At 30.5% G+C, this 26,586-nt stretch overlaps 1 protein-coding gene across 3 annotated transcripts in view; it reads right to left on the bottom strand.

Moving 5' to 3' along the window:
* The window catches only part of LOC118191727 (RNA-binding protein 5-like), a 78,647-nt gene that overhangs the window by 5,718 nt on the left and 46,343 nt on the right, over positions 1–26,586 (bottom strand). For all 3 annotated transcript variants that reach the window (XM_035362561.2, XM_035362564.2, XM_085816468.1), the window contains 11 exons: positions 26,442–26,515; positions 19,435–19,548; positions 19,062–19,122; positions 18,881–18,940; positions 18,338–18,565; positions 16,026–16,068; positions 9,628–9,685; positions 9,422–9,506; positions 8,135–8,166; positions 6,399–6,705; positions 6,186–6,283 (listed from right to left, as the gene is read on the bottom strand). In XM_035362561.2, the coding sequence (XP_035218452.1) occupies positions 6,186–6,283; positions 6,399–6,705; positions 8,135–8,166; positions 9,422–9,506; positions 9,628–9,685; positions 16,026–16,068; positions 18,338–18,565; positions 18,881–18,940; positions 19,062–19,122; positions 19,435–19,548; positions 26,442–26,515 (1,160 nt within the window). The remainder of the gene's footprint in view (positions 1–6,185; positions 6,284–6,398; positions 6,706–8,134; positions 8,167–9,421; positions 9,507–9,627; positions 9,686–16,025; positions 16,069–18,337; positions 18,566–18,880; positions 18,941–19,061; positions 19,123–19,434; positions 19,549–26,441; positions 26,516–26,586) is intronic.

Here is a 26,586-nt window from a genome sequence, read left to right as displayed (position 1 = left end):
TATGACGGTTTCTCTTAACATGTGCTAACTTTAATTTGGAGACTAGCATTCATATGCAAATAACAGAATGCCTGCAGGGATCAGCAAAATGAACAACCAAACGTTATCTGAAGGCAGACAAGTTGCATGGAATAATCTGTTTGACAGCAGTTTGAATGTATAACCCAAACAATATTTATTGGAAATAATAATAATAATAATAATAAAAATCATGAACAGGCACAAGCAAGATTGTTGTTCATATACCCAATAACCACTTATGTTTTATATTCCATATTTACCAAATACCATTTGTTTTATGATCATCATGAAAAGAATTTTAATCTCATTTTTAATGCAGAAATGATTTAAAAAATATTGAATGAAAATATAATAAACATATGCAATTTTGTTTCAGACAGGTAACTCTATTCATACGAATCAACAGTGCTTCACTTTGCATTATCTGATTTGCAAAGTGGAGGTAACCTATATTCTAAAAATAGATTAATATTCATAATTAACCTCTTAAAATTTTTTCAAATACAGAGGAAAAAATGTCACTATGAAGCTTAACTATCCGAAAACTCAGGAAATACTGAAAGCTGGATACATAAAAAATATCTTATTTCTATTATGAAATTTTGTTCAACCATGAAAGCTGATGAAGATGCTGCAAAAATTGTGCTAATCATTCTGAGAAAATCTGAAGGAAAAGTTTGTTCTTTATTCAGATATAAATAATGGATATAACAAACAAAAATCAAATCACTCATTATAACTTTCCCATTGCATTACTACTATTTAACCGTTTTTAAATAGAGTTGCACATCATGCCTAGTAACACACTTACTTCTTTTGTAGATAAGTCCCAAATTTTAATATTTATTTATTTTGCAAAATGTGAGGAATAGAGAGATAAATAGCAGTTAACTTATCCTTCTTTACAAAAATTAGCCCCCTAGAGAGAGTATTATTAAACTCACTTGATAGAAGGTGGATTTTTAAAACTGAACTCTCTTTTGACACCTAACACTGAACCGGTTTCCCATAACCACTACACCGGGTACATGGAGACCATGATAGGTGAGGCAGCTAACTGAAAAACCATAGTCTGACCATCACCCTACCCACTCAGATGGTTTGTGCCAGGACAATCTGCCCTTGCAGACTGTAAGAAACAGAGGCTGTGTATTTTACGTACCAAGAGCTGAGACAGTCAGACCTAATACTAAGCCAGTAATGTACAACCTGGAGGTGTTGCTGAGGGGGTAAAATAAAAAGTATTCCAGTTGAATGCTGGATAGTTGGGTTCTTCAGGGTTTGTACACATTTCTGCACATGGAAATTAAGTACATTTAAGTACCATTAAAATGAAAAAAAAATTAAGGACCTATCAACAAATGAGAAAACTGGATAAATTCAATTAAAGATATTAGCTATGCCTAACTTCACTTTTGTGATACCATCCTAGGAATAAAATAGATCCACAAAAAGAATGCATTATTATTAAACATAATTATAAAACAAATTTGAAAATAAAATCAACTTTTTAAAATTTATCAGGTAGCATTAAATACTTTACTCTTTTGATAAGTTAAGACATATTTGAAAGAAGATTAGTGACATTTTATTTACATTTTACTTACAGTTAGCTTTATGTTGATTTTTTTCTTTTACATCTCATTTTGACATATATATGCTCAGTTTAGAGGTTTAGTAAATAGCAGGTAGAGTTTGTATCAAATGGCATAGGTTAAAATGGGAAGTAAAATCATGATCAGCATGATTCGTTACAGAAGACTGGCTGTTGCTTGCCTAGAGTGAGGTCTGCTGATCAGAACAAACTTGAAAGCTAGGCCCGATTGGCAAGTTTTGAAAGTTAGTTGTGCTCTGCCTGTCTGACGCAGTTAGTGTCATAACTTTGTGTAGAGTTCCTGAGGTTCTAACCCAGTTAATGTATTTTAAGGTTCTAATTAGCCACTAAAGCACCAGAGGTGATAAGTTATTTTGTATAGTTTAAAGTTTCACTAGATGCAAAGAATTAAGTTTTGCATTAATTTTACATTTTTGTGCTGTATCTTGTGCCCATGGTAAAGATTCATAAAAGGCAATAACTCCCTTTAATATGCAGAGATAACTTTTAATGGTGACCGGTTCGTTACAAATAATTAAATTGGGTAATTAGATACTCTTAGTCATTATAGATTCAAATAGCTACTATTGAATTTATTAAAAAATATTTGTCAAAAAAGCACCATTAAAATTACAATCTATTAACATGTCACAGTTTAAAATATATGTACCAGGGGGATCAGAAAGTAATGTCATTTCTGCGCATGTTGATATTTGATTGTCATATGTCAGCTCATTGTCTATCTCGAAGGCAAGCTAAAGTCATTTTAACGTTATTGTGATTACTTGCTCATTTCTTAATAATTCAATATTAAATTTTTTTTTTTTTTTTTTTTTTTTGCAATTTGGCCAGCCAAATACCAGAAGAGCATATCTGGCATTGAATGCTTTTTGAGTTTTGCAAGGGTGTTAACGCAACAGTTGCGACCAAAAACGTCTGCGATGTTTATCCACATGCGTTAGAGGTTCATAAATGCCAAAGATGATTTTCCAAGTTCAAATCCGATAATTCTGATCTCTCTGACTCCTATTGATCAGGAAGACCAACAACATGCTAAGGGCAGAAGTGGAAGCAAATCCATGTCAAACAATCGAGGAACTGTCAAACACCCTTAAACAACCTTGGTTGACCATCTAAGAACATTTTTTGTAGATTGGAAAAATAAGCAGAGTAGGTGTTTGGGTCCCCCATAATCCGTTCAAAGAATAGAAAGCCAACTGATCCATCACATGCAACGTAGTGCTTTAATGGCAACCATACAGAACCATTTTTTTGGTTGTTTGATTACTGGAGATGAAAAATGGAGCTATATGATAATCCAAAATGCAAAAGGCAGTGGCTCTCTCCAAATGAATCACCACAAAATCCCAAAAAGGCACTTCTGTGTGTTTGGTGGAGGATTCGCAGAATTGTTCATTTTGAACTGCTGAAACCTGGACAAACTGTTAATACAGACCTTTATTGTGAACCAATCTTTAATCGAAAAATATCCAACGTCAACAGAAAAGGTGTTCTGCAACAGGAATCCAAGACCACACTGTGCAAGAACACTGGAAAGAATTAATGAATTGGGTGGGAGGTACTGCCTCACCCACCAAACTTGCCTGATGTCGCACCCTCGAATATGCATTTATTCCAATCCCTACAAAATTTTCTTAGTGCTAAAATATTTGAAAGTCTGGATGATGTCAAATGCCATCTTGAGATATTTTACTCAAAATCCAATTGATTTTTATTGGTCCGGAATTGAAAATGTGCAAACTATATGGCAAAATGTTGTTGAAAACGAGGGTGATTATACTATTGATTAAAAATAAAAACTTGTTAAAAATTTATTCATTTGAATTTAAGGTAAGAAAACGACATTACTTACCTGTCTCCCTAATAATTTATGACACTAATTCTTAAACAATATTAAAATAACGTCACATTAAAAGCTACAAAACAACTCAACAAAATATTTATGCATCTTTTTAATTTGAAGCCTTTCCAGACATTCCTGGCTAATTTATATCAATTTCCTTCTCAAAGCACTTTTTTTTCACAATCAGAAATTTGTTTCTATATGCAAACCAATATTCATACTAGTTTCTGTGTGTTTTATCTCCTAACTTGTCAATCTCTCGACTATGTATCTATGAGGTTTCACTTGATCTGATAAAAGTTAAATAGTCCCAAACCCCTGACAGACATGAAGCAAATTATCGCTATGTCTGAAAGTAACTGCAAAGTCAGATAAAGGTTTAAATAAACCTCTTACTTAAAAAGACCTTAGAACATAAGGACATGTTCTTATGCTAGCAAAATCCACTACAGCTTATGGTGATCCAATTAAACAGGAACAATACAATTCAAATTAAGAATGTGGACTAGTAGTCAAAGACTACACAATTTAATTTTAATCAAAGATGGCTCAATAACACATCGCAACAAACTCGTAATGTAGTTATCGTGTAACAAATTCAAATGTCGGCAGCGATAACGCAAAGACGAATAATTACAAATTACCAGAGCTGGTAGGAAGCAAGCGTGCAAGAGGAGGCCAGAAACACACTCTGTCTCACAATCCTAAACCTCAGTTTAAAAAATATCCAATGGCATTTTGATGAGAAAACCGAAAGGGGAAGTTATAGTTAAGGCTGTAATTATAAACAATTGGTTAATTTCCATAATAATAACTGTACATATTTTTGAAGAATAATTTTCCTTTTCTTTCTGTATTCAGTTTCTTTCTTCAATATGTTTGCTTTTCATTTTAGAACTTTTGGATTTAATTAAAGATTTATGTTATTCTAAAAAACTAAATGCATTTTAGAATGTATAGAAAAAGCTGCTAATTTCATTTCTTTTGTAATATGAATATTCTGAATAAATATGAAATCATAAAAGGGCTGGTTATAGAGTTGGTGTGGCAGAATTTTTAGAATTTAGTGACACACCAAGCAGCAAAATCTAGAAATGTCATAACTAAATTCATCCGCAGAATTTAGGATCCATAGAGATTGCATCAGGTGGGAAAATGCCTAGCGCCAGCTCTGCCTAATGCATTAAGGCATATTAGATAAATCTTTTAAATTGTCAGTTTTCAATATTTTTATTAATAAAAAAATTCCTTTCCATAACACCAGTCCACGTGATAAGATTAGAAGCATTTCTTATATTTTCCAGGCTTCAGTCTAGTTAAAAGCAAAGAAAAATAAAGGGAAGATAAACATGTTAAGAAAAAGATTCTAGTATCATAAGTAGAACTTTCAAATATTATGTTTTCATTGTTCTTCCAGGATGTTCTCCAAAAAAGTAAAGATATTCCTTGCATACTTTCTGTAAAATCCATCTATTACGTGTTAATACCAGGGACACAGTTTTCATTTTGTCACATAAATCTTGCCTTCAAATTCTTCTAAACATTCCAAGTTGCAGTGTTTAAAATCCTAAAGAAAAATTATCCTTACTACCAGTTCTGTAATAGCAAAAAGCCAGAAATATTTTTTTGGGGAAAAAAAGGATACAATTACATGGGAAAAACTCTTACTGTGAAAAAATTAAAAAGACTTTTTAATTAATTACATAGTTAATTTTGCTTTTAGTAAGAACTGTTTTGTAAATTGTGCTTTATAGCATTATAACGTGTTTATTTTTCGGATTCAAATATTGTATAATAAGTTTCCAAAATAGAATTTTAGAATATGACAGTGAAACAGAAAGATGTTTTATTTTAAAAATTTAATTTCAATATATTACCATTATTTTACTGAAATTTATCAATGTTACAATGTTTTTTTTAAAAAAAAAAAAAACATCGAAAAATTTCTAGATCTCGGAATTAAAAATTTTCTATAAAAATTGAGCTTAAAATTGCCAAAATGTTGGTAAGTCGCCAAACTTAGAACTATTAAAAGAATTCACATCACCAGAAGCGAAAAGTTGTTTAAGAGCTGTTCATTAGAAAAAATGAATTTCAAAATGCTTATGTTTCACTTCTTACTTAGAAATTCAAGTATTCCACCATTTATATCAGAAATAAGAACAAATTATAACCCATTCGAAAGATAGCCATATATGTCAGAGAATTGCAAAAAATATTCCTCCAAAATGCTAATTTACACTCAAAAATGGCAGTCCTATAAAATCAAACAGAAATTTCAGATGATTAAAATTAAGGACCAAAAATCTATTGGGGGGGGACGCCTAAGGATTTTAAGGACTGCATGAACCCTGAAATAAGGACTTTTAAGAACGAAAAATCGATTCGAAAAAAATAAAAAAAATAAAAAAAAAAAACCAAGGAACTTTTAAGGACTTTTAAGAGAACCCTACAAACCCTTTTCTTACTGTAATTTGCAAACATGAAATCAATATAGTTTTCTTTAAATATGATCACTGGTTGATATAAACTTATGCTTTATTCTCAAAATAAAAGTATGTGAAAACTCATAAAATAACAGTAATAATTACTTAACATGCACAAGCACACATTACAATAATTTAACTAATGGCAACTGACAAAATAATAGCTAGAAATATTTAATACATTGCATTCAAGTGCATATAGTGCAATAACTTAACTTACTTTGGCTATCTTCTTTGCTATTTTCACTTTATCAAGTTTTTCTTCTTTTTTACTTTTATTTTTTTCTTGTTCTTCTGTTTCAGCAGACGTTGAACTGGCTAAAATCGAATAAAAAAGAAACTGTAATAAATTTTTAAGGCACTAAGCAATTCAATTATTCAAAGGTATGACAATTAAAAAAAAAAAAAATAAATAAAAGAAGAGACAAGCCACCTTGGGTTGTAGAAGCCGCAGTAGGGGGAGAAGTTATTGTAGACTGAGCCGAAATCTCTGCAGAATTTGTGCTCGTACCAGAAGTTGGGACAGGTAGGTATGTCTGATGTTCATTATCCCAATATAAATACTGTTGACTCTCAGAGTTGTAATAATATTGCGAATTAGCATCATAATACAAGCCCGTTGTTGCATCATAATAGTAACCGGATGATTCATCATACTGATATGTTGAGATATCTGGTAATGGGTACTTGTAGTATGTAACACCATTTACTATTACTGTGCCCATACTTGCCATGTGTGCCTATATTAAAAAAAAAAAAAAAAAAAAAAAAAATTCAGATTACAGGTAATATACTAGTATATAAAACTAACCTCTGGAGCTGATATGTATAGAATTCTTATAAAGAGTCTTAAGAGTTACGACATATGCAAGGAAAAGGTGAATTTCTATTGCATTTTAAAAACTGAAACACATTTTTTTTTTTTTTCCAAATCCATTTTTATAAAGTAAAACACAAATTAAAAATTTTATTATTAGCAAGTATGCCTTACTAAAAAAATTCAACATATTTATAAGGCCTCAAATCATGATTACAGGAAGCTGGCTTCACTATTAATGGGCTCGGCTTTGAAGCCCTGATATGGTACAGATATATTTATGAATACAGTGTCTTAGTTTAACTGAAGCATCTAAAATTTATTAATCCGAAAGTCCTTGAGAGGCTGGTGGCATATAAACAGCTGTATTATTTCAACCACCAGGATCATTCTTATATAGTCATGTCTTCATTTTAATTACCCGGATGCTCTGAGCTGATTGAATTTGAATAGTAGTTAGAACCTTTCTAAAAAGAAGCTTCAACAGAAAATTATGGTTTTGAAAATAATTTACATATCATTTAATTCGAGCACCTACCAATTTATAAAAATGCTCACTTAAAAGCTCGTTTCCTCGCATAAATTTACCCTTTATATTTCAAAAATCAAATCAGAGATTTCATCATCTATTTAATTGGGGTTAAGGTGTCCGAAGCATAGCATATTCCCATTAACACCAGATTATTTCAATCTTCTCTAAACAAACAGAAATTTATATTTATTTGAGAAGCATATTAGCCAATAGTTTAGATTTCTGAGAATTTGCAGCAATGAAATCTGTTTTCCCCCCCTTTAACCTAAGAGTAGTTGAACAAATCAATATAAATACTGTTCATTATAAAAACTGTCTTGTTACAATTTTTAAAATATTTGCTAGGACATGTATGACCCACTGGTAGTGAATTACTGGTATTAGAATTAAGAGCAGTAAGCCAAAATCCCCAAATATAAATGTCCTCTTAAAGAATTAGTTATGCACATCTATTATACAATTTTTCAATATTTAAAAAATCTTCAGAAAGCAAAATATATTACAAAGTGATAAGTTATAAACTTTGAGTAGCTGTGATATTCAGAAGAGTAGTATAAACTTACACTGAATGAAGATTTTAAATTCATAAAATGAAATCTTGTTGTATATGATCTCTATTAGTTTTATTTTGAAAAGAATATTTTAATTCAAATAATTGATAAGAAAACACAGCAATATCTAGTTAGCTTTTTTTTTTTATTATGAATACTACAGCATAATTCACTGAAAAAAATTTAATATATCATCCATTTAAATATCTTCCTAGATATAATGTAAATATATTTTAATATGAAATTTTTCAATTAATGTTTAAACATACCTGATTGGGAACAGAAGTATCAAAGTTCTGCTCTATATAGAAGAAAGAAAACTTATTTAAAGCAAAATCAGAATGGGTACAAAAATGGCAAGTTTCATGTTTTAAAAAACTTGTGATAAAAGATCCAGTCTAATTTAATAATGTCTAAAATTACTAATAACAGAGTGATTCTTTGCATCACCCAGCTAAAATGTTCGAATGAAATGAGAAATGCAAATTAAAACAAGCACTCCCAATAAAAATAATTAATTTTTTCTTAAACATTCCACTCCTTCAAAAAGCCTAAAATATATGAATAAATATATATTTCAATAAATTTTAATTACTATTAATGTAGCTAATATGAATTAAAATTAATTTAAATGCTTAAATAAATAAGCTATAATTATTTCTAATGCATTGTAAATAGCACTATTGAAATACGAGAAACTGGGAGAATTTCACATTTAGTGTCAATGTAATTATAAGACACTCATTCCTTCACTTAATCATGTATTATAAGAAACAGCCCCATTTAAAATGCATGATTTGGATTATTAAACTAATTACAATGTGATTAATGTAAAATATATCAAATTAACACTTTTCTTTTTTGGGGGAGGGAGACGAATTTCATTATATTTTGTAATTTTCTTAAAAAATTTGAGTGTGGCGAAAGTTTTTATTTAGTGCTTTAAACACATTGAAAATAATATAAATAATAAATCTGCATATAATCATAACTTGGTAATACACGATTTACAAATTTATAACAAATTAAATGGACATATTTACATATTAAACATTCATTAAAACAATTTAGATTGATTAACAATTAATCACAAAACACATGCTGAGGAATATGTACAATATAAATTTCATACGCTGGCAATGTCACACCTCAGCTCTTTTTAAAAATTTGTAGTGAAAACTTCTTTACAGCACTGCCTTTTAATAATCAAGTGATTTACTGGAATATTGAGAAGTACGGTGAAAAATGAGAAGTCTACCTATTTCACCGAGAAAGTTGGCACCTTTGATATGTTACTGAATTTAACAAAATGTCTTTAAAACTGATCAGTCGACTACTGTAAAAACTCGAAACAATTCCGTTAAACCAGATTTTAAGAAACTTTAAAATACATATCAATGTTTAAGTATTTTATTTCCGGTAATGGATAAAAAGACAAAATATAGACACAACACTTCACAAGCAAAAAAAAGTTAGTTTGGCAGATGAATTTAAATTATCAATATAAAATTGCTTTAGTGTTTTCTTCAGTAATGATTATTCAAAATGTCATTTACTTTGTGAGCCGTCAGTTAATGCAGATGTCCCACCAGCTGATGCTGTAACACCATAATACTGATCATATGATGAATCTTCTTGTTTCTAATTTGATAAGTATCAAAGGAAAAATTTTACATTTACATAAGTGACTAATTAAATGGCATTAAATCATACACAAAGTTTATAAAAGTAATGGTTTTAATTTACAAATCATTTTAAATACCTGATTAGTCCATTGAGCAGCAGCAAGGGCTACAATAGCAGCATTGGCACTGCCAGAACTGCAAACAAAACTCACAGTAAGTATTTACATTAATCAATCAAACAGTATTACATTAATAGCAGGAAAATGTATAATTATTTCTATAAATAAAAGTGCACTTTTAGTATTGCTAATGTACAGTTATTCTATAGATAGTATGTTAACACAGAATATAGCACCACTTGTGTTAGTCACGGTACGTTCATTTTGGTTCCCTAACACCCTCCCCCCCCAACAAAAAACCACTGTGATAATTGTGCACATGACAAATACCCACATTGATGAAAGCGCACACTAATAAAAGCATACATAATTAAAAGGCTGCATGGTTTTTATCACTTTTATTCATTTATAATTGCAATTATAGTAGATGGAGTATTCAGCTTTTACTTAATCAATTCTTATTAATTAATTTAGATTTGGTTTTCTACTAGAGTCAACATTTCTCTCTGAGATAGGTTTTGAACATGAGCACAAATAGCAGTGCTGTGTATCAAGATGTACACTTTTTGAAAAAAGAAGATCACCTGCATGTCCATCTTGCCAAGCTTACACCATCAATAGTGTGGTAATCATTATTAATACCACAGTTTTAAATGGCCACACTTTTACTTTGCTGCTAATTTATTTTATTTTAGATGTAAGCATTAACTTGAAATTTTTTTTCTAAATTGCAACAAGAGTGAACAAAATGTATCCTTTTATAGAAGATACTAGAAATAACTACAATGTTCTTCAGTACACAAATCTATATGACAACATGTCTCTCTAAACACTTTCTTCTACGACACATGTTTTTGATGCAGTTCTGCAAATTTTCAGGATCTAACACAGTTAATCTCAATATGTTGCTGCACTAGTGTGGCACAAAATTTTATGAATGCATACAATAAATTATTTTGCATCCCCTCACAATATTATATATATACTGTGATTACTCCCAATATATGTAATTGTAAACACTTACATACATTGTGACTGTTCTTACGCAATACAATTTTTGTTTCTTATAATGGTGAGTATATGATTTTCCTACATCTTAAAGTCACGAGATACCACTGCAAATACCTATTTATAAGCAACAAAATACAGATAGTTTTAATCAGTTCTAACCTCCTAGCGGGGACTGGCTGAACACAACACGACTTGGCTCATTCTTAAACTGATCAATTTAACCAAAATGCAGAACTTTTAATCTCAAACGTGTCCAATGAAAAACAAAACAGCAAATTTGAAATGTACGTAAGTATTACAGTACTGGATTTAACCCACACAAAGCTACACCTGTCGTGTCAACGAACACTACACACTGGGAAGAAAGTCCGAAATGTGTAGTGTATGTATAGCAGAGAGAGGGAGATAAATCTCCTCTCATTCTTCCCTAATCCCAATGCTAATATTATCCGACATGATTGGTATACTAGTTTAGTATACTACAGCCAGTACACCAGCAGAATTGCTCTTGCCATTATGTCTAGTTGGTTGCAGTTGCTATAGCAACAAGGCTAGTGTATTTCAAATAGGGACGAGCCAAGTTAATGTTTTAATTTAATTTTTTTATTTTGGCAAATGTTAAAATAGAAATTCAATTTGTGATTAAGCACATCAAGACAGCAAACTGAAAAGCAATATTATAAGCCAGCCCCCCCCAAAATGGGGGAAGACGACTACTCATTTCTACAGCTACTATCTATCAAGAGCCACAGACTATCTATTAACCCCTTCGCGCCGACTGTCACATCTACGTGCCAGCAACGAACACACTCACCTCCCGGCCGACACGCAGGCGTACCAGAGCATTTTCCCGTTCACTACCGACTGTCACGTATTTGTGCCAGTATCCTGGAACGTTGTAAAAACTATAATTTCTGCCACAAGATGGCACTGTATGTCGATATGCTTTCAGATACATGTACATTAGACCTTCTACTCAAAATGAGAGAAGCATGACTCACATACACGTGTTTTTGATTATAAAACAAAAGGGCAAATAAATGTTTCCGAATGGCGTGATTTATGACGTCTATTTAAATCGCACTTTATTCGCACGTGGTAGTTGTTTATTTAAGTAGAGAAGTTTTATTTGCACAAAAGTATTGGGTATTTCGGTTTGCAGTTCAGTTTTTAGAAAATAATTAGATCTTGTTAGACGTGAATTCTTTCTGCTTTTACTGTTCCAATGTCGAAGTGTCGAAAATGTTTAACAGAGCATGAAATAGCAGAAATGATGCAAAATATTTCAGATATTGATTCTGAAAGATTAACTGAAAGACATTTTCCAAAACTTTGTTCAGAAGAGACTGATAAGAAAATGAGACGACGATGCTTCGTTTGTTCACATTCCCGGAAAAATCCTCCAAAACGGCAAATGAGTTATCACGAGCGCAAGGAATGTAACGTAGGACTGTGTGTAGATCCCTGTTTTCAAATTTTTCATACGAAAAAGAAAATTTTAAGTAATATATTTAGTTTTCAGATGTATAATGTTAAAATTCATAACATGGCGAGTAATGAAAATAAAATGTGTAAAATATGCATTTAAACAAGAAATAAGGTAATTAAAGTATATAGTATAAAAATATCTATAAAGCATAAGCCATTTAAATACTCTACAGAGCATTATTAAACAATGCGTTGATACTTCGGAAATTTCATGGATTTAGGCTTAGTAGCAAAAAAGCCCCCGGCCCTGGACAGACGCTCGCGTAAGACACTGCCGATCTCCACGATAAGCGCGTGTTTGCGTTACCCAGCTCGAAGAGGTTAAGAGCCAACCTTGTGATAAACAAACAGTAGTCACCAGCTTGATGTGTGCATATGGTTAGGTTACAATATTGAGTTGTCAAACTTAATTAAACAGATTCAATGGCAATACATGTCACTTTTAATAATTTTCTGACAAAATTATTTTAATTAAAAAAGAATTCCTAAAATGGATTAAGAAAAGTTTAACGGTGATAATGATGACGTTAGCGATCAGCTAACGAGCCCGAGCACAGTACAATTAAAGCTGTTTCCTCTGCCAAAAAATATACAGTTCATTGCAAATAACAATTTTTTTAAAATCTCGATTTACATCTGCATAGGAAAATTATCATATTGTTTCGAAGTTGGTGGTTGTAAACTGTCAAACACTGATAATTGTAAAACACTTTTAGGTGGCTGAATAAGATCCAAGAATGGTCAGACAAGCAGGGATTTACTTTTTTGAAACAGAAAACTGTGTGCGTGCACTTTTGTAGGAAGCGAGGTCTCCATCCTGAACCTGAGTTATATCTAAATGGTACAATTATTCCAGTTGCGCCCGAAGTAAAATTTTTAGGAGTGACGTTCGACCAGAAATTGACTTTCCTTTCTCATGTTTTAAACCTGAGAAAGAAGTGTCTCAAAACACTAAATATTTTAAAAGTGTTGGCGAACACCTCCTGGGGTGCAGAGCGTTGCTCCATGCTTCGCATTTACAGAGCGCTTATCCGCTCTAGACTGGACTATGGCTCAGCTGTTTATGGATCCGCTCGCTCATCTGTTTTGTTAAAACTGGATCCTGTTCACCATCAGGGTTTGCGGATTTGTTCAGGAGCTTTCAGGACTTCTCCTGTACACAGCCTATATGTTGACTCTAACGAACCATCACTTTATCTTGTCCCTTTTACAATATTTTAATATTTTATCCCAACCTGAACATCCCAATAAGCTGTGCTTACTTGATAATGAATGTAACACACTATTTGAAACACGTCCATCCTCTGTTCCTACTTTTCCTTTAAGAGTTCGCCCTGTCATTGAGAAATTTTCCCTCTCTGATATGCACCCCCAAGCAGTACAGGATTTTGAAATTCCACCTTGGGAAAATTCACGGATTCAGCTCCTTGATGTTTTCAAACATCACGTGAAGGCGAGCACTAACGAGATCGTTTACAGAGAGCTCTTCACTGAGCACAGGCACAGATATAGCAGTTATTATCCGATATACACAGACGGATCAAAGTCAAATGATCATGTCGGGATGGCTTTTGTATTTGAAGATTACATTGAGGGCAGATGCCTACACCATGCTTGCTCAGTCCTAACATCTGAACTAACTGCAATATATTATGGTCTTTTGTACATCTCGAAGTTCTGCCACAAGAAGTTCATAGTTTATACAGACTCGTATAGTGCTCTTAATTCTTTGGAAGCTTTTCCCAAAACTCAGAATCCTGTGGTAGTAGATGTCCTGAAAATTCATATAAATTTAACGATTCGCAGATATGAAGTCCTGTACTGCTGGGTTCCTGGACATGCTGGAATAAAGGGAAATGAGCTTGCAGATATTGCAGCCAAATCTGCTGATGAACTGACTAGTCGCCTTATCCCTTTTAGAGATATCTGCTGTGTCATCAAGGGAAAAGTCCGTGAAAAATGGCAGCAAATTTGGGATGTTCAGCTTCAAAACAAGTTAAGACATGTAAAACCTAGAATTGAGCATTGGAAATCAACCAAAAATCGTAAGGAGGAAGTTCTTTTGACTCGCCTCAGAATTGGTCACACTAGAGTCACACATAACTATCTTCTCAAAGCTGAAAATGAGCCTGTTTGTTTTAATTGTAATGTTTGTTTATCTGTTCGTCATATTTTAATTGAGTGTCCATGTTTTAATAGTCTTCGCCAGAAATATTTTAATAGCTGTGACTTACCTCTCGACCGTTTAATCGGAAGAGAGGTCAATTGTAATTTATTTTATTATTTGAAAGAAACTGGCTTTTATCACCTAATGTAATTTGTTTTAAAAATTGTATCTTGAATTTTAAATGTGTGGTTTTAACTTGTGTTTATATGACTTCATCCTCTGGATTTGATACATTTGTCTACTTGTTTTTATTTATTGTATTTTAATTTCTTCAATTGTACTCACCCCATCACGTGTTTGGCGCACTATAATCATCTTTGGTTTTGTGCCATAATCTCTCACTCACTCACTCACCCAGAGGGAGAGTTTAATGACGCATGTTTGAATTAAAATATGAGGTAATTGTTAAACAAGATAATAATTATCTTGTCAATTTATTAGATGACAATGGTCTGCTAACCCAACTTGCTGATACTTCTGTTATTCTTTAACATCAATACAAGCATACAGGGATAGAAAGGAAATATTTTAACCGTAACCGATATATTTTAAAGATCTAGAGAAGGAGGGGGTTGAGGAATAAAGCACAAGATGGTATTTTGGAAAAGTCTGAGTTAATTCCAAAAGACTGTTAAAGAATAATTCTTAAAATAGTTAATAGTTATTGATCATTTGATAATACTAGAGCAAAGAATCATTCATTACTTCCCAAATAAAAAAAAATTGACTTGGTTCGAAATCTATTTGTGATAAAGGACACACTGATATATGAATTAACTATGAAAGTACAGGAAGAACTAATTTTGGTGTGTAATAACTAAGATTTAATTTCAAAACATTCAAAAGAAACATTTCAGACTGAACTAATCTTAAGATACAATTATCTGACAATACCACAAAAAGCTTCACGTATGTTATTACAATTCTTCACATCTTATTTGTGAGAATTTGGATTAAAATCTGGATCACGATATGAGAAGAACATTTCCCTTTTTACACCCAATGATGCTATCAAGAAACACTAACCTCATATTTCACGCTAAATGTAATTTATAATTCATCATTAAATAACAATTTTGTTTATTTTGAATTTCTATATAACTTTCCTTAAATATCATTATTATTATATGTTATTTTTACATAATATATTATGGACACATCAATCAAATAATCAAGTAATCTTTAAAATTTATCTTCTTATCTTCTGTTCAAATTTTTAAATTATTATAAGTATACGATGATATAAAAAAGGGCTAAGAATCACTGATAAGCTTCTGTTACTAAGTGAGATTCACACTGCACTTAAATGGCCTTTCTTCCCAATTATCATTCATGGTGCCCTGTAATATGCTTGAGTGCTTAGCTAAAGTTCAAACACATTTATCCCCAAACCAAGATTTGCAACAAACTGCATTGTCATGAGTCGAGTGATACAATTCATCGCACCTGCAAGGCAAATCGCTTTCTATGGAGATACACTATAAGCCTAGCATTAAATCAGAAAATCCAACACCCCCCCCCCATCTTGATAAAATGGGACTATGATAAAGTACTGGGAACTTCAATGTACATACAAAACCAATTGGGATTTCAAAGCTTTTTTAAATTCAAATTTTTCTGCACTTATGATGCTATTCAGTGACATGCAGAACACGGAAGAAAAACAAACTTCTGAGTCATACTGCTTGAATTAACATTAGAAATAATTACTCACACATTAGAATTACATTTATTCGAGAAAATTAATTACCTGTTTCGTGATGCTAATGATCTCTTGGCATAAGAAACTGTCACTAAAAAAAAATTAATGTACAAATAAATGTAACTAATATCCAATATATTTGAAATATTATTATTGCTACTCTTAAATTTATAATAATGATTATGCATATCCTATCTGCAAAGTATTAAACTTAACATAACATATTTACTATGCTTTTCATTTAAAAATTTTAAACAGAACACTACTTCATTCAGAACATTAGCTGATGAAAAAATACGAACAAACAACTTTTCAGTTTTAATCTAAAAATAGCTACATAATATTTTCCTGTTAATAAAATGACAAAATAATAGGCACTATCACATTATCTACCCGAACTAGATAACAATCACCTAGGAGAGTGCTTTGTCACCAAAGTAGGCAACATAGAATTTTATAAAAAACTGGTAATCCACATAATGCCACTGTCTATCTCAGTGGCAGTGTGCATAGTTTTGAAATTAGAGGGTCATGTCTGTGGTTTCTGTTTGCTGTAATTAGCATGTAGTTTTTTTTTCTTTCTTTCTTTTTTTTTTTTTCGTTTTCTTGTAAGGAATTGTAATGCAGAGTTTGCCTACTAATGAAGAAGAAAATGTTGAATTTCTTCAGAAATATGGCATTTAATCCAGCAGTAAAAAGTATAGGTACGTGCATTCCATGACATTAATCTGTACAATTCTCTGATAATTTTAAGTTAAAACAAGCTGATGTGTACAAGGAGGGCAGTGCTAGTTTACTCTGCAATGCCAAGAATTCTGCAATTCCCTAACATTTTTTTAAAAATATTAAAATATATTGCTGTGCACATACAGAAGCCTGGAAAAAGGAAAGTTAAGTGTTTTATCATGGGTCTTTGCTGTGTTTTTAATGCTATTAACTTGTTGCGGGTTTATGTAATTTTGAGAGCTTTGTTACATCGTTTCTTTTATGCAATTTTTAGTGTTTCATTATGGATGTTTCTCATGTTTTTAATTTCACTGCTGTTTTATATAATTTTCAGCAAGCCACCATTTTTAAAAATGGCTATTATTTAATGCAACTGTGGGACGACTGGGCAAGTAATGAAAGACTACCAAATAATTGTATCTACATACAATATGCAAAAATGTTAATAAAAAGCAAGCATTGCTTTTTATGTTTCAGAAAATGAATTTTGGATTCTTACGTTTTGGGGGGGGGGAGGAAAGCTTGTAGATGAAGAGAATAACAAAATAAAAAAAAGGATTGTTTAACCAACTTTTTTTTAAAGTTTTATTTTACATAAGATCATAATATTGAATTAAGAATTATGAAAAATATATTAGTTTTAACTTTCCATTATTTTATAGAACAGTATTAGGCATGTAAGAGTGTATGTTTTTATGGTTGATTACACAAGGCAATATTTGTAAATGAGTTGAAAGTGTGTAAGAAATGCTAATTTAAAATCTTCATTTCCAAACAATTAGATATTTAATTTCTTATATTAATACTGCTTAACACTAATTTAGTTCTTGAATAACTTGTTTTTAATTTATATAATTCTTACTTCATAAACTAAAACCATTATTAGTTCGAAAATCTATTATAGGTGGCTTCATTTAATTCAAATGAGTTTACAAAAAATTCTGAAAAGAAATTTAGAGAAAACTAACAAATATTCTGAAATAATTACACCACGAATAATTCTTATCATAAAAAAATTGAAAATTAGACATTCATTTCAATATAACACTTATTTTTTTTTGCTATAAAAGGTTACTCTAAAACTGTGCTTTATAACATTATCCCACTTAAATTTCAGAATCAAAATATTAAAAAGCAGTCAAAATGAAAAAATAGGTATACTAAAACATAACAGATGTAAAAAGTTTTATTTTTATGTTATTTTTTCTAAATATATATATATAATGATACTGCAATAAGAATATTAAGTATGTTAAAAAAATCGTCATAAAACAAACAAACCACTGTATCAAAATCTTTTTAATCTTAAAATCATCAAAATCATGATGAACTGCCAATTTCAGAGAGATGCAACTAAAGAAATGATATTACAAAAGGGAAAGAATATCTCAAGCATGTAATATAAAGAATGAATTCAAGTGATAACCTGAATTTCTGCCAAAAGTATCTGCTTTTTACAAAGATTTGGCAACAAAGTGCCAAATCTGGTGCAATTTTGATAGCAAAATTTGAATTATTTTTGCAAAACTTCCTGAAAAAGATTTGGTTAGTGCATAAGAAACTCAGATACTCACAGAAAGGAAGAAGATATCATAAAATTAACAGATTAAAATTCAAATGTGGCTGTTTCTTACCTTGTCTGCCATCAACATAAAAATTTCCAGCCATAGACAGAAGCAATTCATATAACTGTATGGCTTCAGATGTTGAATTCAGTTCAACAAATGCATAGCCTCGAGATGTATTAGTAAGAGAATCTTTAACTACGCGAAGACTTTTTATTGGAAGTGTTGTTAATTGACCCAACATGGCTAGGACTCTTCCTTCAGTAGTTAACACATCAAGATTTCCAAATAACAAAGCTATAATTACAAATATATAAAATAAATAAAAATTTACAAAATTTTAACATAGTGATAAAATTATCCAAATACTATAAATTAGGTAACAAAACAAAAAAGAGAGAGAGAGAGTTTTCCTTCTTTTTAAAAAGATGAACACGAGAGAGAGAGAGAGAGACATTTTTATGATTCACTGGCAAAACAAATCTAATGCAGTATACTTCCAAAACACATTTCTTAAAACTTTTCATTAACTACTTTTTTCAATTAATACTTTAAAAGAAAGGCATATAAATGCAAGAATATTTTCCCACAGAAAATGCCAGAAATACTTACTATTTGATGGAGTACTACTTATTTCATTGTAACAGTCACCATGCTGCCATTCAAATGTTTCTATAAAAGTTTTCAAAATATATGTATTGTCATTAAACGATTATATTAATTAGAAATGAGAAGTAGGTAAACATAAAAAGTTAGAAAAGGCAGTGAGGTCAAAAACTTTTCTCATACTTACCTTCTCTGGCAGAGTTGCATTTAAAGCAGTAATCTCTTCTTTTAAAGTTACTCATACCACACTAAAGAAACAAAATTTATGAAAGTCATATGGCAATAAAGTTTGAATTATTTGTACATTGAAAGGACTACATCAGGCTAATTACAATTACTAATATACAGGAGGAAATTTATAAATATACAGGAGGAAGAATGTTTAAAATTTTAAAAAATGGATTGAAATAAAAATAAAAGCTGAATTAATCACAGCAATTTTCAACATTGAGAAGCACTTCGAGTTATTTTAAAATTTTTCTAAAGTGCTTTTGAATATTATATTGTAATTTTGGACATGCTTGTAACATCATTTTCAAATAAACATATTAAAAATTTACCTTTGGACAATCCCAATCAGCTTTGTTTAACATATAACGATCAGCACCAAGTAAATCCTTGGGGATACTATAATGGAGACTAGCTCGATTACTTCCTCGGAATATCACAGTACCCTGCAAAATCATAAAACAAATACAAAAATTAGATATCACAGTATTACAAAATAATTTCATAAAATTCCGGAAAACCGATAACTCTCGTCAAGGAGGGTACCAACTTTGCAGACGGAAAGACGGAACATCCACGAATACAAAGATAGGGCAAGACGAACAACATGCAACGGCGAATTTCGACAACCAAGCCGACTCAGCAAAAATTTCGGAATACTCGAAATACCGGATTGAGGAAAACTTACTTTTATTTCCAGTTTTCTGAAAACTAGCCCCAAAAAACTTAACAAATCATAAATTTTCATAAGACTAACCTGATCTTATAAAAAGGTTTGGAATTTTGGAAACTTTCCAATTTTTAAATTTTTTTAATATATTCTTAATTTCAAAACATTAATAAAATGGGAAACTATTTACCATATTTAACTCGGTAATATTTTAATACTTAATAATGGATTAGCATTTGGTCTTTTCTCATATATGATTTTAATACACAACTTTTAGAAAGCGGCAAAATTTAAAATATCCTTAGTTCGTAAATATATAAAACATTCTTTAATAACAGACTTAAATGCCTTAAAAATTTTATAAAAAATTATCACGATTACAAAAATGAAATACTGTAGGCATGTCAATTTAAAACTGTTAGTTGGAAGAATTTACTAAGAGTTATGATTAACATAAGAGGTTTTAGTTCTAAAACCTTTACCAAATATCATTCACGCACAGAAAAATAATTAAAATTCTGTATCACACTAGAAATAACATATTACATAAGCAAAGTTTAAATGATAAAAAAGACTATATTTCTGATTAACATGTTAATATTAAGAAAAATCTGAAAAGATATGATTTAAAAGATACTGATTGTAAGTGAAATTAACATTAAAATAACAGAATGCTCAGGTATAGTACCACAGCATGAAAACTGATTTGACATAAATTTTCAAACTGAAACTGTTTTTATTTGAACTATTAAAATCAGCTCAGCATTAACAAAATTGCTCCCTTCATGATTATTCGCAGACAATAAAAATGCTTTTACCCTACTTACTCCCAAGGAAAAATAAATAATGTCCTCTAAATAAATTACTCAGCTATTCTAATTTTACTAAATGGCTAAAAAACAAAGGGGGGGGACAAGGAAAAACTACTAATAGCTGTGCTGAAAATGTTCATTATCTAATTAATACCAAAAAAGGGGGGGGGGAGAATCACTCCAGTCTAAAAATTTAAATAAATAAAAAAGGGGGGGAGAAAAGAATATAGTAAAGTTAAATTTAGTTAGCAATAATTAATCATTTATTTGTAATTCAATTTCATTTAAAATTAAATTAACTTTAAATTTGCTTTTTACAAATAGAGACTGTTTGTAAAAAAAAAAAAAAAGAAGAAGAAGAAGAGGGGGTGGGTGGGTGGGGGAAGACATATTCAAAATCCTGGTTTTTGTGTTAGTTTTGAGTTAATTGCCTACAATTCTAGGATAATACAGTCGACTCCCGATTAAATGGGGGCATTACTGGGGATGCCTATGGATAGCGCAAAATCTCCATTAATTGAAGGACAGTTGAAGGAACATAAGATGAGAGAATAACCTATCACATACTTAACAGAATGATATTGTTAATCATTAAAGTTGTTGAATGTGAAAAATATGGAATTGTAAGTTCAAAGTATTTAAAAGTAGAAGAATGCATTGTAAATAACAGAATAAACATTATTAGCAATGAAGAAGTCATAAATTAAAGGACATATTTATGTGACAGAACTTGAACAATCTCATTGAATTCAAAGTCATGTAAAAATTTTGCTTTTTTTTTTATTGTATGATGTTTATATATTTCAGATTAAGTATTTAATTACATGCTGTTTTGATTAAATTAACTCTCAATATGTTATCATTTGCAGTTATTAATGTTGTTATCCATTTTTCATTTCTATTTTGCAATTTCAGGAGAGACTATTTTGTTTCATGATGAAGGTTTGGGACATCAATTTTCTGCTATTCCACAACAAACTAACTTTTGCGACCCGGCTAATAGGGAGTCTACTGTATTTTTCTAAAATTCTGATTTATGAACTGGTTGTGAACATCCTCAGACTCTCAGATTAAAAATAAAGAAGTGTACTGTAGGATTAAAAGTACTTATTTGAAGTAATTCACCTTATTAAAAAATTTACAGTTCAAAGCAAAACACATAAAACCATGATATCTAAACTGGGAGAAAAAAAAAAAAAATGCCGTCAGTAGGACACAAACACAAGAAAGAAAAATTTGGGCATATGACTCAAAAACCAATCAAAAAAGCCTAATAACTGCACTAATTTTTAGCATACATTTATGCAGTCTTATAGTTTCCAAATCATTAAATAAATGCAGAACACAATAAAAAGACTTCCACTACTAGAATAATAAGTAATACTTCAGTTAAGAAAAAAGTATCCTCCAGCTTCATGTTTGACAATTTAATCTATATAGTTTTATCCCCCTCCCCCAAAAAAAAACTAAAAATTTATTTATTATTTTTATTAGACTTGTGCTTAAAATCAGATCCAGCTATCTGAAAGTACAGACTATATTACCTACCAATGAACAGAAATGCAAACTATAGGAAATCATCTTTAAATTGTAATCAGCTGTGCTATTTTCCTTCCCTACCCATATTTAAACACTATGTTACTTTTAACAATATATATATATGTATAAAATAATTACATATATATACATACACATCACAGTAAATTTTTTGAAGAATATGCCTTTTTAGGGGGGGTGACCAAAAATTTTTTTTTTAATTAATGCAATTTTATTTTCTAACATAGTATTTCACTAATAAAAGTTTTCTGCTAAACGAAACCAGGATTACCCCTTGCAAAAAAAAAAAAAAAAAAAAATATAATGCCACACATGTAATATTCATTACAATACTACTCTACAAAATATGAGATTACATAAAGATCAGAGTTGGATTAAAAATAATATTAACTGCATTTAAAACTTATTATTAACATCACAAAATGAAAGAACAATACAAAAAGAAAATACAAAGTACTCCATATCCTTGAAAAAAAAAAGGGGGGAGGGGAGAGGAGGAATGTATAAAATTCTGAGAGCAGAGGACTTAATTTATACAATCAGTTCATTTGTATAGTTATATTATTTTACAAACTCCTAAAATTATCTGATTTCTGTACACATTCTCAGCTACAGGCCCACACTAAAAAAAAAAAAAAAAAAAAAAAAAAAAAGTATTCTAAAAATAAATGGAGTAGTTTAAAATTTGAAAATTTAAGGATTCAGATTAAGTCCCACTTTAGGTTATCCAAAGCAGCTTTCTACACAGGGCTTCCAAACTGGTAAATTGGGTAAAAAACAACTTCATCTTTTTTTTTTTTTTTTTTTTTGTGAAATTTTATTCAATGATTTATTAAATTAATATTAGAATTTGCTTTTTGGAAAGGCAAGAAAAATCTGCTTATCTATAAGCATAAAAAATAATTCCCTTTTATAATGAAACAAAGTTCAGTGGAGTGGCATAAATAAAATACATATAATAATTGACTGAAAATCAGAGGAGAACAAATCTCTACAAAAAAGATAAATTTTGAGATGCAAATTTTCTTTTCATGTAAATGAAAAGCACACTCTTTATACCTCTCTCTCTCTTTTAAATGTTATTGAATTGTGGAGAGGATGGGGAAAGATTTTAATTCTTCAAATTAAAATGCATTTTAAATCCATTACTATAGTAAAAATACTATAACTCTTCACTCAAAGTACTGTTCTATAATAGAACAAAACCTATTTTAAATAATTAATAGCTACAACTTTTTCATGGATGATTTAGTTACTTACAGGTTAAAGTATTATTAAAAAAAGATCCACAGTTAATTTGGAAGCCCTAACACTGCATATTTTGGGGAACTAAATGAACCTAACCAAAATTTTAATTCTACATCAAAAGATTTACAATGCATACACATTTCGAAGAATCTGCATTTCACTTACAATACACTTGATTATTGGGTGAAATTAAAACAGAAGTAGGTTGCATTTTTCAGATTCCTAGTACATATTAAAAAAATACAGGGTTTTCTAATAAGAGGCACAAAATTGTATAATCATTGAAAATACAAATCTAAGAAATTTCAGAAATAAAAAATCAAAAAATGTTTTTTTCCTCTTGCCTTTAATTTAACAGATTTCTCATTTAAGCATAAGTACTAAATATTTAATATGATAACTAAATATATTTCAAATATTTTAATACATTGACAAAAATTAAAAGGCACGAGGATATACTTATAAAAGAAATTTTAAAGTTATTTTATTGTAAGAATTCTGAATGGATATATTGCATACACATACAGTACTAGAAACCACACATAATGGGCAAAGGTTGTCCATTTTTAAATTCTGCAATTTTTTTTTTTTTTTTGGCAGGGTGATCTCAAAAGCATGTTTGACACTTTTTGATGAATCTTCCTCTACAGCAGCACTGTGCATTTAGAATAAAATTCAGCGGAAACTAGAAGCAGTCAGGTAGTTTGATTCCACTGATCAATTTTACTTTTGGGTTTGCACAAGTAAATTTATGTGCATAAAAGAATTTGTTGTCTTCTTCTTACGGAATCTTATATCTTAATTATGGAATCAAATGGCAAAGCCTTTCAGGCATTTAATTAAAATATTAGTACATTCAATGTAATTCTAAAATAAATACTTTAAATGAATGGATTTGAAGACCAGAAATGGAATACACTGCTGTTGAGAGAAACTGGATTAAGTCTGAAATCTGGCATGCAGATTAGTTATCATACGAAATGGAAATAATAATTCCAAAATGAAAACTTCAGCTGCTTATGCAAACAAAATACATAAATAACTCAGGTTGAAATATAACTCAAATGAAATAAAAGAGGGCTGTTAACGTATAATCTCAATCATTACAAAGGTAAAATCCATTGCTATTTCACTGACAGTATGAAAACATGTCTGAACACAATGTGAAACAACAATATAAATAACTGATAGGCTTCTAGAAAGGAAGAATCATAAAACTGGCAGATGATGGTTTGCAATGCCATGAAGGATGAGATTCATGTACAACTATGCAAGTTTGGTGAACAATGAATGAAAAAAGTTCATATCAACGAGAGGAGACTGGAATATCAATAAGCATGATGGACCAAAAAGAGACATCAGCTGTGCTTAACAGTGATGAATCTATAGAATTAGCATAACAATGGACGACAGCCTAGGTTTCTGATCTGTATAAAAATGCTTGCTACACTAGGATGTGCAGTTTATTGCTCATTTTTATGACTTCAGTTGACCTTTTCTTATCAATGCCAAATGCAATGGTGTCAAGAAGACAGACAATAGAAGAGTCAATAGGAACAAATTATTTTCTCCTGACATCATCATAATTTGGGAAGTTATGTTTCATCCAGATTCTTGTCTTCTACAAATTGCAGACATTACGTATAATCAGCATTACATGTATCAAATACTGGAATAAAAAGCCTTACCACTGCTACTGTGAATGTTGCATGCATTATTAAATATTTCTTGTGTCAACATCAAGTGTTAACTCTTTCTTGGACAATACAGTTGTCCAATTTGAATCTTAAAGAAAATATATGTAGGATGACATCTCACATAACTACAACTGATAATTGTAGATATGTATTCAATTTGCATGCAGTATCATTCCACAGACAACCACTCAAAATTTGTATCAATGATTACTATGTTATGTACAATAAATCAAGCCTAAAAGAAGACAAATAAAGTATAAATCATGTTCTTTCTCACGCTGAAATTTTAACTATTTATACTTTACATCATATATTCTCTTTAATAAATATCTTTGTACTACCTCAAGTATTTCTTGGTGTTGCCAGAATCTCTGAATAGCAGTGAAATGCATCTGCAAATAATTTTAAACTAAATGCTAGAAATAATATATCTTTTTTTTTAAATAACCTGTACATGAAAGCCAAAATTTAAGCTAGAAATCTATGCATGTTGACTCTAAATCTTTGTTATAAAATAAAAAGTATTTGCAAATTTCACTTCCTCCCCATTATTTTGAATTAAAAACAAGGACACTACGGGGGAATAACTGCTAGAGTGGTTAGACAGAACATTACCCATCTATACAGATGCACATAGAAAGTAATATTCAAATCATTTTTGGAGACAAATCTCCAGGACTCCTAAACTAATATTTAGTCCTATTGACCTTACATATAGAACTGATTTGGCATAGTTCGATTATAATATTTTTACTTTTTATCTCTCAAAATTAATATATAAGAATCTAAATCTAGAAACTGAAAATTAAGCTATAATTTATTCTAAATGCCAAGTTTTTCTCCCTATCTTTTAATCAACTGATTGATTTAATTATGCAAAAGCAGCCACTGGTTACTTATGTAAAAACAAATGCCAGAGAACGTTTCAAAAGAAAAATGGTTTACGTTTACATTACGAATGGGAACAGACAATCAAAACCTTATAGAGCTGTGAAGATTAGAATCTAATATAAACAATCCATCGAATTAGAATTTAGAATTTCACTGAAAAATCTTATCTCATAATCTAAGCACTGTATGCATACATATACACTGGGAAATTTTTGAAGATATGTATTTTCAATGCAATGTGCAATCTTGCCATGAAAACCCTGTTATAAATTAATGTAACACTCCTTCATATACAGAAGAAAATTTTAAAATTATCTCTTTATTGTATGGATTTCTGTCAAGTCCCAAATTCAGCATTCTTCTTCTTGGGGAAAATGTTGGTAACCCCACAGTAAGAACTGGATAGGAAGTCAGTTGTTGTGTGATTACAAAATAAGAGTAGTAATAAATAGCAGCAACAAAACCTTGGTAAGTTCCTTCCAACGTACGGCTTCGGATAGTAACTGAAACTCCACAAAAGCAAAGCCGCGAGATGCACCTACAACACCATGTATAAAGTGATATAAAACATCAACATTCATTTACTATAGATACAACAAAGGTCTATGT

Source organism: Stegodyphus dumicola, chromosome 5 (genome assembly GCF_044657685.1).
Source record: "Stegodyphus dumicola isolate Sdum_Otavi_A_Nest chromosome 5, ASM4465768v1".
Lineage (NCBI taxonomy): Eukaryota > Metazoa > Arthropoda > Arachnida > Araneae > Eresidae > Stegodyphus > Stegodyphus dumicola.
This window is presented reverse-complemented; position numbering and strand designations above follow the sequence as displayed.